Source organism: Osmerus mordax, chromosome 21 (genome assembly GCF_038355195.1).
Source record: "Osmerus mordax isolate fOsmMor3 chromosome 21, fOsmMor3.pri, whole genome shotgun sequence".
Lineage (NCBI taxonomy): Eukaryota > Metazoa > Chordata > Actinopteri > Osmeriformes > Osmeridae > Osmerus > Osmerus mordax.
This window is the reverse complement of record NC_090070.1, coordinates 7,036,358-7,051,044: the sequence shown is the minus strand read 5'-3', so window position 1 is coordinate 7,051,044 and position 14,687 is coordinate 7,036,358. Positions and strand designations below refer to the sequence as shown.

Below are 14,687 nucleotides of genomic sequence, written 5' to 3'. Positions count from 1 at the left end.
TGTACCATTTTAGACTAGTATGTGTGAGACTAGAAGTGCCAGTTGAAGAATTTAATAGATTAGTTTGAACACTGAGTAAAGTAGATGTTGCTTCGTCCATGGTGGATTGTGGGAAGCCTAGGCCTAAAATTCTTGAAGAAAAGTGTTTATGTTGTTGACCTAGAATACTCCCTCAATGCCATAAATCCTAGAAAAGCAAGTGGGTTGTTCCCCAGTTATATTTATATATTGCCTTTGGCATTGATTCTGGGTGTCAAACCTCAATACCACAAATGATCACAGACAGCTATTCAGGTCATAGTTGAACACCACCCTCCCGTTATCTTTGTATTGTACAATTCAGGATGCCCCTTCGCCATTTTGCTTCACTCACTATTTGGAGCCAGTCATCACTGCACGTCTACTTTGTGTTGCCGAACCGAATTTCACAATTCAAAAAGCACAATCAATCTTGACTTGATTTATTTGCCGATTGAATCACTTGTACATCCCAATCGCAACTTTGGAAACCATTTTTCTTCCTTTTATCAACTTTCAAGTCAGTGTGTATGCTATCAAGAGCTGTTGTAAGAGTGTTTGTAAGGACTTGCATGTAATTCTTGGATTTATTTTGCGCTCTCTTCTGCTTACACTCCTTTATTCCAGAAGCGAATGTTTGTGAACGTTTGAAATGATCCATATCATTGATCTGGATCCATGTAGTAGGTGTGTGTGTGTTTGTTTGTCTTGTACTAGAAGACAACGACCATTTTATTGCTTCGCATATTGATTACATTTGAAAATGTCCAAATTTATCAAACTGAATTTTAACTATGAGGATAGGTATCAGTGTAGTTGGATTTTTTTGTTTTGTTTTAGGTTCTTCTTGGTATTTTGTGTAAATGGCATTGAATGAGCTGGAGTAGAGCTTTTTTACTCTGCTAAAGGGACAAAACTTTTCTTTATTTAAACTGCTTGTTGATATTTCCCTTACCTTTTAAATGTGTGTCATTATTTTTCTGTTGTATGTGCCTGAATACATACACTTGATTACCTCTGTGTGTGTGCGTACTTGTGTGTGTCTGTGTGCGTGAGTGCGTATACACTATGTGTGTGTGAGTGTGTGAAAGCGGGAGACATACAGTAAATGTTTACTGATATGTATTATAACACTGTATGTAAATAATTTATCTCCCACTCTCAGACTTTTAATAAAAGTGTTAAAAATGGCTGACGGGAAAAACATTTTCGTGACATTTTTGATTTGGTGGTCCCCATGCTAAATGTGTTTTTATGAGTCCTACTAAGTCAAGATACAATGTTGGCAATCCTTTATTGTGCTCACAGAGTGCACAATTACAAAATAAGATAGCAAGTTGCTGTTATTATCTTTTTTCCCAGATTTGGGTCAAAGACCATTTTAGGACTTTTGTCACAGCAAAATGTAATACTCCATGACTATTTTAATTTTCCTACAGCAAGCACAACATTACATTTATGTACTGTGTTTTTAGCAGTTATTATTTTTCTTCTTTGGCAACCTACTCTTTTATGTGTTCCCAAGAGAAAAGTGTAACACAATTATCTCAAGAACTGTACAGATTGTGAAAATGTATATATGACAAAAGATTTAAAAATCACTCTCATTTTTGTATGGAAGGAAATTACATGTGTGAAGAGATTAATCCAAATTTGATTAAATATTTAATAATATTTAAAATGAGGATGATTAAACACGATCAATGTGAAAATAAGTGCTAAGAAATATTATTCTTCTGTCTCTTTGTACAATACAAAGTGTTGAGTATTAATAAAAAAGGTGAAATCTCATCTGTGTCAAGTTCCGTATTCTTTCATGCACCTGTTTAGAATTTGTCATGTTACAAACATAATAATATGCTATATATACAATTACTGTATATACCTATACTGTATATACGTACAGTATATATAAGGCATATATTCACAGTATATATACATATATCATTATATCGTTTTCACACGCCTGTACATTCATCTGATTTCCCATATGTCATCGAAATGGACAGAATCCCTCTTTCGTTCTTCTGTTCGCTCCTTGTCAGTGTCTGGAAGGACACTGGTCAATCTCGCTGTCCTTCCTGTCCTGCTCCACCTCTCACCTTGTCTCCTCAGATCCCTCCGTGTCTGTCGTCCTGAGGTTGCACCAAGATGGAGAGGGGCTGTTGCAGGGCGGTGAGAGTGGGATGATGAGGGTGGGATGATGAGAGTGGGATGATGAGAGTGGAAAACAGACAGGGAGAACGAGTGGCTGGACCAAATGCTACAAAGTGAACGGGGGACTAGAGATGAAAGACAGCAAGTCCCTTACACACACATGCACGCGCACACACACACACACGTGCGCACACACTTTCTTCTGGAAACCCTGTCCAACAACAGAGGTTATTTAAAGACCCCAGCTGTCCAAAGAACTCTGTGGGCTTTCGGGAGAATTAAATATGTTGGCCATCCTTGATGTCGTTCAGTGATAAACGAGATATCTGAGGACTGAGGGAGACGGCGCGGCAACGGCTGGATCATCTTCCTCTCCGAAACGTCTAAATCTTTTAATCACTTCCATCCCCCTTTTTCTCCCTCCTCTAAACCCACTATTTTACACTTGCTACATCGCTGTCCACCTGTCTCACTCACTCTCTCTCTCTCTGTTTTAGCACTCGCTCGCTCTTCTACCGCTCTCTTTCCCCCCCCGCCCGTGCCGGTCTCTCTCGTTCGGTCTTTTCCCCCCTCTCTCATCCACCATCTCTCTCCATCTCCGCCTCCTGCTCACTCTCCACGCCAAACCAACAATCCCTGGATGCATTGCAACACATGTAACTACTTCTTGACAATTAACCGTTACCTAGCAACTGGCTCTTTTTCCCGAGCCAGAGAGAGAGAGAGAGAGAGAGAGAGAGAGAGAGAGAGAGAGAGAGAGAGAGAGAGAGTTGGAAAGGGTGGGGGGGTACCGTGCCTCACTGTCTTCCTGCATTGGACGCAACAATGGATCAACATACCACACCAAAATGGAAAGAACAGAAAGAAACAGCCTGAGCTGAACGCCCACACATACTGGTAGAGAGAGAGAGAGAGAGAGAGGGGGGGGGGGGGGGGTGGAATGCAGATTAGAAAGAAGGGATGAAAGACTGAGAATTAAATGTGGAAGGGAGGATAAAGGAGTACCAACAAACCCAAATGTTCAACGAAGGAAAGGCAGAGGCAAGTGGGAAACGGAGGGAGAGTGGAGAAAGAGAGGGAACGCTCTCTTCTGCGGCGCTGGCGGATGACAAGTGGAGTCGCGGAAGAGGAACGGAGAGATGGAGGAGAACTGGTTGCTGTAGAAACACTTGGCAAAGTTTTAATGAGGGCGCAAAGTTCAATCCCATGCCCACAATACACGCACACACACATGCATTCACCATGAGCGTGCACACACACACACACACAATAAGTAATAACCTTTGTAAATAATGCACCACCTGCTCTCCTTATGGGAGCCATCATGAGTTGAATGAACTGAAAACAAAGATCAACTCCAAATCCCATCTCACATATCAACCTTCAAGCCCAACCTCAGATACAGTTCGGACAGAATGTGAAAGACTGACACCATGTGGAGGAAACATGCCAGATTTTATACATTGAGGTTTGTACATGTTTGTGCATGTGCATGTTTGACATATATCTACATGCATGTATAATATACATACACATTTTATGTGCGTGTATATTTATAAATATACATGTAGGATTATGTATACAGTTGACATGTATATATACAGTATACTTTTGTGTGTGGAGTGTTTTGTATTTGCGTGTATGGTAGAGCTGTAGAGTGCGTCTGTATGTATTACATAATATCCGCCCGTGCATGAGTTACTGTTTCTGCTTCCCATGTAAAAGGAGTTAATAATAAGCCAACCAATCAGGATCTTAAAAGATAACATGTATTTATTTGCTCAGCATCTGTGTCTTCCCATTGGCTGGAATGACACATCACCTTAGGTCATCACCCTAATGAACACACCTCCGGATGTATAAAGACAAGTATTAACCAGTAGCACATGGCATAGAGGAATTACGTAAATTTTACAACAATTCTATACAATCTATATGAAAATGTATACTTATAATATTTGCAGGATCGGTTTGTTTGTATTCCATTGCTCTCTCTCTCTCTCTCTCTCTCTCTCTCTCTCTCTCTCTCTCTCTCTCTCTCTCTCTCTCTCTCTCTCTCTTTCTCTCTCTCTCTTTCTCCCTCTCTCTCATTGTCAATCTCTCTCTCTTGCCCTCCCTTCCTTTCTCTTTCTCAATATTTCGCACCCCACACACAAACTTTAAATCCATTCTTAACTGTGACACTCCCATCCAGTGACCATCCCTCTCTTTCTCTCTCTTTACCTCTCACTCTGGATCACCCTCACCCCTCCGTTGTTGTACACCTTCACCCTCCTCCTCCTCACCACCCTCGTGCCCCTCAAAGGCCCCACCCCCCTCCCGGCATGTCTGGGGGGGTACCTCGCCAGACTCGCTGCTCCCCCTCGCATGCTCAGAGGCGCCGAGGCCCTGCCGCCCCCTCCCTCCTCCCCCTCGTCCCGGTAGCCGTGGCGACGGAGGAACGGTTCCAGAGTTGCTAGGCGATGGGTGAGCTCGGTGATGCGCCTGTGCAACAGGGAGACTTCTCGGAACAGGTCGTTGAGGGACTCGGACAGAGGGCGCACCCTGCAGGTCAGCGGAGAGAACTGCACTTTAGAATGAATAAGGCTGAGGACTAGCATTCAACTACTAAATGCCAACACTTTTAATATTATGGCAAATTCGTCTCATTAGGTTGTCTGACAGCTAGCTGGCACACAGCAGTTGTTTCTAATATCAAATTGTTTCTGTCATTTTTTTTCTTGACAGGATACTTTTCTTCAATGGATCTTAACTGATTAAATAAAGGTTACATTTATTTTGTATTTTTTTATATTTTGTTAAAATATAAAAAACACAGTACCCATTAAATCAGACAGACTAAATATTGTGTATCTGGGGTCCTCTGGATGAGGTCATGCTTGTTTACCTATCTAGATAATAGAACTCTATTCAGCATGTCAGCAAAAAAAAGAGGAAGACTCCCTTTTCCAACAACATCAATGTGGTTTCTCAAGAACACTGGCTCATCAGCCTAAATATACCTCAAATATTCGCAATATTCGCATATGTTACAATCCCTAGGAATCAGGTTCTGAGTTTAGTAACCTTGAGGCAGACTGTGTCTCTCCATCGTGTGAAGATCAGGAGTCATTCTGTGTGGCTTACAGACTATTGATGTTTTGTAATGATACTTTGTACGTTCATGGTAACTGTACTGTTAAATCAAGGGAAAGGACAAGGCAGGTGACATAATAATGCCACACCACTGGTAGACAAAGGGTTAATGTGCCGAGGGTGTTATTATGATGTACCTGGAGTAGTCAGGCAGAAGAGTACTCGGTTGGGAGTGTAAAAGGGTCTTGATCTCATGGAAGATCCGTTTTCCCCAAACATCCAGCACTCTGGTCACACTGCGAACTGGGGCCACGTTCACACTATCGGCTGGAACCCCCCCCCCCAGCCGCCAAAACACAACACAAGAAAGTCAGTCTATGCTACAGGTGTCCGCCATGCTGAATATCTCCACCTCATTTGTTCACCGCAAATCTTTACCTCCTTCTCTGTAGTTCCAGTACCCATAATCCAGTTCATTCTCCTCGCCAACTGACAGCGCCACAGTTGCCATGGCAGCCACCAGCAGCAGTCTCGTCATCACAGTAGGAGGGGCCATGGTGAGAAGACGCACTCCCTCCCAGAAAGATGGAATTATAAAAAATAAAGTGAGTTTAAAAGAACCAACAACAAAGTCCAGTATTACAGTGTAATGCAGGGGGGGAGAAGCAGAAGGATAGAGAGACCAGAGGAGAGAGAGGGAGAGGGGGAGAGAGAGAGAGAGAGGTTAAAGAAATTGTAGACTTGAAGAAAGAGTTGAAGGAACACAGCGCCGGTTTTTCCACGCGGGGCAGCCAACAGACTGAGGGGCCAGGAGAGCAGACAACATCTCAACATGTGCCCTCGCATGTTCACGTGTTTCTATCTCTGTGAATGAGTCAGGGTTGGAATATTTTATTTAACATTTTCTCGTTACGTTCCCCCCCAAGTGGGACATATAATCTGCAATTAAATATTCTCAATGCTACGTTTCTTTCTTCCTTCCTTAGAACAAGAACTTTGGACCAGACTGAACTCGCAGCAACTGTTTAGAGGAGCACATGCACTTACCTATCCAATCAGGTTTGATCAGATTCCCCTTAAGGTAAGAAGGGAAGGAAGAAAAGAAGACAAAAGAACCCGCAGGCTTCTTACAAAGTGTCTAAGATTGATCACTGAAGCAATACCGTGGCAGGACGATTATGGTCATTGCATTAAAAGACAGGGCCAAGACAAGTCTTGTGACTGTCTAACTAAGCTAACTGGGTTAGCTATTTCAAGGCCAGGAAGAAAATGTATTTTGTGCAAGGGACAGTGGGACTTGTGTTTTTGGACAGTGGTGTGATGGAAAAAGAAGGACCCTCAACCCAATCTCAAAGAGCTACAGACTAAAACAGGACTGAACCTTGATCTATTGTGTTGGTTTCAAGAATATGTGTGGAGGGGGGAAACGAGAGGAAAGGATGAAAGCCTGAGAGAAGAAGGGGATTGCATCCAGAAGGGAAATCTGGAAAACTGACAACAATTACAGAGGGGATTTTGGCTATCGTAATCGTATGACTCACTTACGAGGTATTTAAAAAAAAAAAATAGCGATATAGCTCAACCTCGTGTTGTGATTGGAGTGAATTGAAAGACAGAGGATAGGACAAATTAGGCACCTACGCTGTAGCCCCCGATCCCCACTGGACTTAAATCCCAAGACATCTGGTCGAAATGAACAAAACAGACAAACAGGCAACACATGCACTTGTGAACTATTGCACAAGTCTTGTCAGACAACTTGAGTCTTGTTGCACTGTCTATCCATTTCCGCAGTTCAATGAGGGAATATTGAACACATTCTCCAAAAAGACATTATGAGACATTATTCTAAAGTATAAAAGTGTAAGGTCTGAAAATAGCAACTTAAATTTGACTCACTTTTTAAACTGTATGAAGTAACAGTAGTAGTCGTGTCTCCAAGCAGGACAAAATCTTTTTTTTTTTCCTCTACAGTTTCTTTCAAGGATGATTCTTCTCTCCTTTTCTTCTTTCGTACTCTCCTGTAATGCCCTGGCCTCTTTGCGTCCTTATTTCTTCTCTCTCTCTCTCCCCTTCTCTCTGCAGCTGTAATGCAATTAGGTAGAAAACGTGGTTGGGCAGTGTGGACCCACTTAGGAGCTGATCTTTATTTGTGGGACTGTGAGAGAACTGTGGCAGCACACTATCTTTACGCCCCGCCACCCCCCCTCCCTCCCTCTCTATTTCTCTCTCTCCTGCTATCTCTCTTTCTCTCATTCCCCTGTCTCTCTCTCTCTCATTCCCTTTCTCTCTCTTGTTATTTTTCTTTCCTTCTCTCTCTGATTCCCTATTTCCCTCTCCCTCCCTCTCTATCCCAATCTCTCTTTCTCTGTCCCTCTCCCTCCCCTTCTTTCTCGCTCCCCATCTCTCTCTTGCTCTCTCTCTTGCGATTGCTCTCCCTCTTTCTCTCCCTCACCCCCACCTTCGCTGCACTCTACATAGTTTCAGCTGCTTCCAGATGTGCGCCACTTCTTAAATTCATTTTCCTCTTTCCTTTCCCCCCCTCTATCTCTTCCTGTCATTTCTCTCGCTCTCCCTCCCCTGAGTCTAACCATCTCAGCAGGAGCAGCGGATTTAGGCCAGGAACAGATACGGCTTCAGAGGTTCCGATGTTTACAAACGACCATGGTCAGTCTGTTTTGCATAAACTCCACTTGAATTACAACACATTTCATTCCACTCTCGTTCCCATCATTTGAACTTTGCCCTCTTGGCTCTCGCTGTCCACAACACGCACACTGACCAAAAACAGGTGAATTTCTGCCATATTGAGCTTTTAACTGTGCCAGGGAAAAGAATGTGGGAGATTTAGCTCAGGTCAAAAACTAAAAAAGGGTTGGGTGATGAAAACCAAACTAATATATTTCTGTATTCCCTGGCATCCAGATGTTATTCCAGTTCTCTCTGTGTCTGTGTCTGTTTTTTTGTGCAGAGGCTGCAGTGAGGTCAGAGTTGGCTCCTAAAGTTGCCAGTGAAAAGGGGGATCATAGGGAAAGCTATCGCAGATCAGGCAACCGCAGCTTAACTAGGCACGTCTTCCCCACATTGGCTGACAGTATGGGCGCAGTGAAGGAGTCACACATGCACCATGCCCACCTGGTTCATATTAACACACGGGCAATTTGTCACCTCAAGTTTGAATTCCATTCTCTCTGGCGCTATTTCTCGCACACTTTCTCCCCGTTGCGCTCTCCCCCCCGTCTGTTACTCACCTTCGCTCGGTCTCTTGCACTCCCTCTCTCTTTTTTTGCAACTGACAAACAAGATTCAGGCTCCTAACTCGTGGGTTGACTGTCCCAGAAGGGAGACTACACTACTAGTATTATCAATGACCTGCCTTTCTCCGTCCACAGAACGACAATTGATGTAGGCGTTAAAATAGCAAAGGATTTAATACATATGTATATCTACTTATAGTTTTAAATAAAAAAAGTGATATAACATGCTCAATAATATACATGTGTTATAACATCACATGTACTGTACTTTCAGGTCAGGCACAGTGACTTTGTAGGGTTCCCTGTATTGTATTTGTGTTTGCACAGAACACCACAAAGTGCATCTATGTGTTTTAGTGTGGTAATTGGAATTTGTGTGCACAAGTAAACATTTTCAGATTCAGGAACAGGAAGTTGATTTAGCTATTTTGTAGGTGTCAGGCCAACTCCCACACAAATGTATAAGCTCAGATGGCTGAGCGGTTAGGGAGTCGGGCTATTAATCATAAGGTTGTTGGTTCATTTCCCGGCCATGCAAAATGATGTTGTGTCCTTGGGCAAGGCACTTCACCCTACTTGCCTCGGGAGAATGTCCCTGTACTTACTGTAAATCGCTCTGGCTAAGAGCGTCTGCTAAATGACTAAACGTAAAATGTAAATGTAAGTAAAGATTTGTCAGATCCTCCCTTGCACACACATAGCTGTGAACTGTCATTAGATAGGAAGTTGGATTTTCTGTCTCTTCAAATGTTTCTTTGGGTGGTTGGAGTTGTGTGGGTTCTGATGTGTTCTGGAAATCAGGCGCAAGGTAAGACACCTCATGCGAGGAGGATGATGCACAAAAAAGTGTTTTGAATCCTGGAATGCTGAATTTGTATTTTTTGCCTTAATAAACAGAGGTCCTAGGATGTCTCTAGGGCGTTACTATTCCTGAATAAATGTACAAAACAAACCTTCTAATATCGGTATACCTTTCATTTTCCATCCATATTAATCATTAAGCCAATTTATTTTACTGTTGGCCACTTTGTACTTAAGCATTTTAAATTGAGGATAAAAGTGTCCTTTTAATGTCAAATAAGCTTTTCAGAAATAAATCTTCACAATATATACAGGAAGTTATGTGACTATTCTGTAAACAAAAAAAAGAATTGAAACTGTATACACACTGTAAATGCTTCCACCCATTAGACAGAGACTAACATACAATACATACATTCTGCTGTGAATAGAGGCCGTCATTGTACAGCCGGTGGAGGGGACGACCATCGAGCCAGGGCAGAACTTCCATAAAATCACTGTGACCGCGTCAGGTTGCACTGAGAGGTCGGTTACTGCTTCAGTCCTAGAGGAATACTAGTTTAGGTTGAAAGAAAAATGAAATCGGTGCCCACAAGGGACTGGAGGATTCTCTCAAAAGACTTTACTTCTGGCGAATACTACTGCAAGTACAGAAATAACAAAGGCTCCTGCCATGTCACCAAGAAAGGTGAGTGTGCGGAAGAAACTGGATACAATAGCCTACACGGGGAAGGGTTAGGGGAGGGCCATGTTTTTGATTGGCTGGTAGATGGCATTTAACTCTGTATAGCCTAACTCGAGACAATTTACAACTCTGCAGAATTCTTCGCTCAGTATGCCTGCGCCATTAATTGTAGGCTATATAGCGGGACACGTTTACTTCTCAGCGTGAGAAATGGTCGAAATGCATCTCACGGCAAAAGCGTGAAACGTCAGAGCCCTGTCATCACGGGATCACCCTTGGCAGGATCTCAAATGCAGTTCCACTGTAGGCCTAATGCACCTGTGAGTGTTGGTTGCAATTAAACTGAATGAAAAAAATAGGTAGTCTGAAATACCCTACTAAATTTAGCATGAACCTTCCAAGACTAATCACGCCCCGGTGTCAAAGTTTATCCAATGACAAAGTCATCAGCTGCATTACAGTCACTGCACTATCTATAAGGAATCTGTATGTGTGTGTCACCTACTTGATCATAGGCAGTGCCGGTCCGTCCTATTAGGTGACGTAGGCTGCCGCATAGGGCGGAGGCAATTTCCCAAGTGCATCCGTTTAAAATTAACCCTCCCGCTATCCTTGAGTTTCAAACACACTACCAGCAGAGTGTGCCAACCGCGGCAAGTCATATGTCCGTGTTGTGGGTGATCATTGGGGGGAGGGGGCGCTCGCCCCGGTTTGCCTAGTCTAAACAGTAGAAAAATATTGCATAGCCTACCAAAAATTGATATGTGGGCAACAATAAATTGGAAAGGACAAAACCCCCAATCACTGACAAGTAAATCAAAAGGACCATAAGGCATTAGTGAGCATTTATTGGTCAAGTTGCACATGTTCCAGGTTGTGTGGAGGAAACCTGAAAACACAGAAACAATGATTATGAACACAATGGAAACTAATCTAATGCAAATGACTTGCCTCATATTTAAGCCAGCGCTCACCTCTGGTCTAGTGACTCCAGTACACCAAGAAAGGGTTATGGCCACGATGGGTTTTGAACTCCCCAGGGGTATAGCGCATTTGGGAGAAGACAAATTTTCTTCTGTGGTACTTGGAGCGGACATTTGAGAAGGGGCGTTTCCTCAGGCCTGTGGTTTCTTGAGAGGCCTCAGCACCACTATCTGGATGGTACTCCCTACTGCCGCTGTCAGTTCCAGCGCTCTCGTTGTCGGTGCTTGTGCCGTCAGTGTCCTTACCGCAGCTGGATGGGTCACCGCTCTCAAAGCTCACCGCACCATCGCTCTCGTTGCTGGTGCCACCAGTGTCCTTACCACAGCTGGATGGGTCGCCGCTCTCAAAGCTGACCCCACCGCTCTCAGCGTCCATGTCTGTACCGCACCCGGCTGAGTCACTGCAGCTGACCCCACCGCTGTCGTCAGGGGCCGCGTAGCACCCAGATGGGTGAATGCAGTTGCCCCCACACCCGGTTGCGTCACCGCTGTCACAGTTATCCACTTCAGCATTCAACTCAGTGAGAATGGACTGACCAGCTTGCGGAATTTTGGCACGCTTATGCAACAGGAAGGCATTACCAGAGCTAGATGAGGGTTTCATGTTCTTGTTGGACAGATAAGGTGACTTGCTGTTCCTTGCAAGACCGAAGATGCCATTACCATGCTTCAAGCCCCTTGGGTTAGGCGGTTTCTGAGTGACCATGTTGTTGGTGGGCTTCTCAGTCTGCTTCTGTGGTGCAAGTCGGGGGCTGGATCCAGGGAAGATGTTTCCCATTGAGTTACCAGAGTCACCTGTTGAAAGAGAAACATAAGCAAGTTGAAAGGCAAACTTGAGCTTGACTCAAGTAAAAGGATTCTACTGAAAGTAATGGGTTCTACCCTCCATGAAAATAAGAACCTTGGAGTACAGGAGCACAGACAGCAGCTCCAACCAGCAGACAACCCACTGAAAAAAACCTAAAAAGACAAGTTAGATGAAATCCAACTAACAGACATCAAAGAAACTCATCATGTTATAAACTCACCTTAGACATATTGCAAACGCCACAACCATTTTAGCAACTACAAGGGTATCACAAACTGCAAAACGTATTTTCTCTAAAAAGAACTGGTTCCATATCTGATGCTTGTTTGCTCTCCCCTTTTAAAGAACCCGTCAAACCCTGACAACGTACGCCTCACTAATTAATCGCATCTGTTACTAATCAATGCAGGGCTCTCAAGTTTTATCAACAGTTTGTCATTTTAATACCATACCTGTCGACGTTTGGGAAGTACAAGGTGTTGCGTTAGAGCTTGAGAAATGGTCGAAATGCATAACTCTCATGGAAAATGCGTGAGACCTTAGAGCCCCGCGTATACAAGATGGGGATTGAAGATGGAAAATGAGAGTTCTGTTACACTCGTCCTGTTTTGTAAGCTTTGGACTGAGGAGAGCTTGATTCCTCGGCAGCCTCATGGGCTACAGAAGCATAGCCCAGGCAGCTTATAAAGACAGAGAATGCAGCCGGTGACACAGTCGGGTGAGAGCCTGAGTCTGATGTGCTCAAAGCTGCGAGAAGTAACGTTTCCTTGTCTCAGCCATACAGAAACACCCAACCCCGAGAAGCACGGATTCCAGTGACATGAAACGTAATTGAGACAGTGCCGACGCTGAGTTTCAGCCACACCTGAGTTATTTTCCTATATATTCCTTTAGATTTCTGTTTGACTCATTAAACGCACGTCAGTGCTTTACTTGCTCCCTGCGTCCGACTCCACTGGTCTGCTCGCCTACGAGTCTCAGTGCGCTTGCCACAGTGACACGAACTGTCAGCGTGAAGGTTCTGATTTATTGATTGTCAACCTGACAGTACTGTGTTTCTTTCAGCCACAGGGGAAAGCCTAGTTCCTGTGATGTGGGTTGTAATCAGCTTGGTCCTTTTGATTGTCTGTGTGCTGGCCTTCATGCTTGTTTTCAGACATCGGTGAGTGGTTTGAAAATTGTGTGCATGTCAGAAAAAATCTGTACCAGAAAGGGAAATCTCTAGTAGGGACATTTGAAAGCGAAATCTTTTAAATATATTTACATTTAGTCATTTAGCAGACGCTCTTATCCAGAGCGACTTACAGTAAGTACAGGGACATCCCCCCGAGGCAAGTAGGGTGAAGTGTCTTGCCCAAGGACACAGCGTCAGTTCGCATGACCGGGAATCGAATTGGCAACCTTCGGATTACTAGCCCGATTCCCTCACCGCTCAGCCACCTGACTCCCCTTATATATATATTTATTTTTTAATGTTTGTTCCTATATGCACAACACAAATTTTAGCTCAGGGTTATTGTGTCCCATGCTCTCTCACCTCTCCTATGCAGGGTCCGTTCAACATGTGGAACGAAAGATGGGAGAAACGGTCAAAGGAATGAGGAGGAGGAGGGCAGTACACAAGCAGTGAGAACTGAACCCTCTGCTTCAGTTTATGCTGTAAGTATATAAGTATCTCTTCTGGACATTCAATTGCATCAAGTGAAGCAGAGGGGAAGAACTTAAAGGAAACTCAAATCTAACCAACATCAAAACCACAAGTGTGCTCTGACGAGCCAGTATTCATTTACTCTTACATGCTTTCACCCTTCATGAATGGAAATATTTTTCTTGGCCTATATGATACTGTGTACAGTAAGGTTTAAGATCAATTACACTAACTCTTTACACCTTGCAGATATGTATTTATCCCAGTCAGTGTGAATTACTTTAGTTTATCTTTTATTTTGATACAACTGTCTTGAATGTCTTTGGACACCACCTCAATACAACAAACAGAAGAGGAAACTTGTGTTGGGGGAACCAGCAAAGTTTAATTTATGAGCGGGCGGAAGTTTATACTACAATACTCAATACAAGTAACCCCATTAGGAATTTTGTCCCTTTGGCTAAAGTTGGCAACATGCTACACAGAATCCTCTCCCAAGTTAACGCCAGCAGGTACTGGGTCATTTATGTCTTGCTGTTCTTTTCAATGTCTGTTTCATACATTGACCCTTACATTTGCCCTTGACCTCTTTGCCATTGTCCTCTATCAATTTCCTTCTACAGGTAAAAAAAAAACACAAGGGTGGGGATGAAGAACTAATGAGGCATCAGCTATGTTGCGGTATTTTGCAAATGTGTGCTTTTCTTCATCATCTGCATCTCTCCATCCTCTGTAGCAATGCAAGTAAAAATTGTTAACTTCTGTCCATCTGCTGTTTTAATAAAAGTGTACTCCGTGGTAAAATATACACACCAAAAACGATTTTAGCCAACACAATTTTGAGTTTCTTGGCCTACTCTGTTCGAATAAAACATTTCCTTTTTCTCTTCGCTTCCTTGTTTGTTGATTTTATAATTGTCATGTCCAGGGGCATCTTATTAGCACTTGAGGCCCCTGGGCTTTGGACTTTTTTTCTTTTTTTGAGGCCCCCAGCCAGCTAATTGGATAATCAATTTCTTTTTGCCCCCTAAGGATCTGTCAATATTTGGACTACATAGACAAAGTCGGTGTCAAAAGTTTCGTATTGGTAGCGATTGAGTTGCTTGTATTTATATTTACGTTCCGTTGCACGGTTTAGGCTTAAATTCTGTTTTTGTGGCAAAAAGTGCCTTGTGTCAACGAAGGGAACTCAGTGCCAGCCTACCTCACAACGACAGCACACGTTAGCAACTACGCATAGTGATGGGCATTCCGG

General features: G+C 43.4%; 2 protein-coding genes across 3 annotated transcripts; both read right to left on the bottom strand.

The window, feature by feature from the left end:
* Positions 1-3,930: 3,930 nt before the first annotated feature.
* On the bottom strand, positions 3,931-7,447 carry si:ch211-243a20.3 (uncharacterized protein LOC100151507 homolog). Of its 2 annotated transcripts, none has more exons than XM_067259624.1 (4): positions 7,150-7,447; positions 5,689-5,824; positions 5,448-5,577; positions 3,931-4,719 (listed from the first exon to the last, which is right to left on the bottom strand). In XM_067259624.1, exons 2-4 carry the CDS (start codon positions 5,804-5,806, stop codon positions 4,395-4,397), a joined length of 573 nt encoding a protein of 190 aa, XP_067115725.1. In that variant the 5' UTR covers positions 5,807-5,824; positions 7,150-7,447; the 3' UTR covers positions 3,931-4,394. The 2 variants fall into 2 exon arrangements, with proteins under 2 accessions (XP_067115725.1, XP_067115724.1); XM_067259623.1 differs by having other exon boundaries at positions 7,146-7,445.
* A 3,379-nt stretch (positions 7,448-10,826) lies between these two features.
* LOC136965504 (dentin sialophosphoprotein-like) lies at positions 10,827-12,070 on the bottom strand. Its single transcript, XM_067259677.1, has 4 exons — positions 12,005-12,070; positions 11,878-11,936; positions 10,968-11,771; positions 10,827-10,882 (listed from the first exon to the last, which is right to left on the bottom strand). The coding sequence occupies exons 1-3, from the start codon at positions 12,031-12,033 to the stop codon at positions 10,975-10,977; spliced, it is 885 nt and encodes a 294-aa protein (XP_067115778.1). The 5' UTR covers positions 12,034-12,070; the 3' UTR covers positions 10,827-10,882; positions 10,968-10,974.
* Between the last annotated feature and the right edge of the window lie 2,617 nt (positions 12,071-14,687).

Coding starts and splice junctions, on each gene's coding strand:
- si:ch211-243a20.3 (XM_067259624.1), bottom strand. CDS start 5,806: ATGGCCCCTCCTACTGTGATGACGAGACTGCTGCTGGTGGCTGCCATG. Junction 5,578..5,688: donor CTGGAACTACAGAGAAGGAG/GTAAAGATTTGC, acceptor GGGGGGTTCCAG/CCGATAGTGTGAACGTGGCC. Junction 4,720..5,447: donor CTTCTGCCTGACTACTCCAG/GTACATCATAAT, acceptor GCTGACCTGCAG/GGTGCGCCCTCTGTCCGAGT.
- LOC136965504 (XM_067259677.1), bottom strand. CDS start 12,033: ATGGTTGTGGCGTTTGCAATATGTCTAAG. Junction 11,937..12,004: donor GCGTTTGCAATATGTCTAAG/GTGAGTTTATAA, acceptor TTGTCTTTTTAG/GTTTTTTTCAGTGGGTTGTC. Junction 11,772..11,877: donor CTGTGCTCCTGTACTCCAAG/GTTCTTATTTTC, acceptor CTCTTTCAACAG/GTGACTCTGGTAACTCAATG.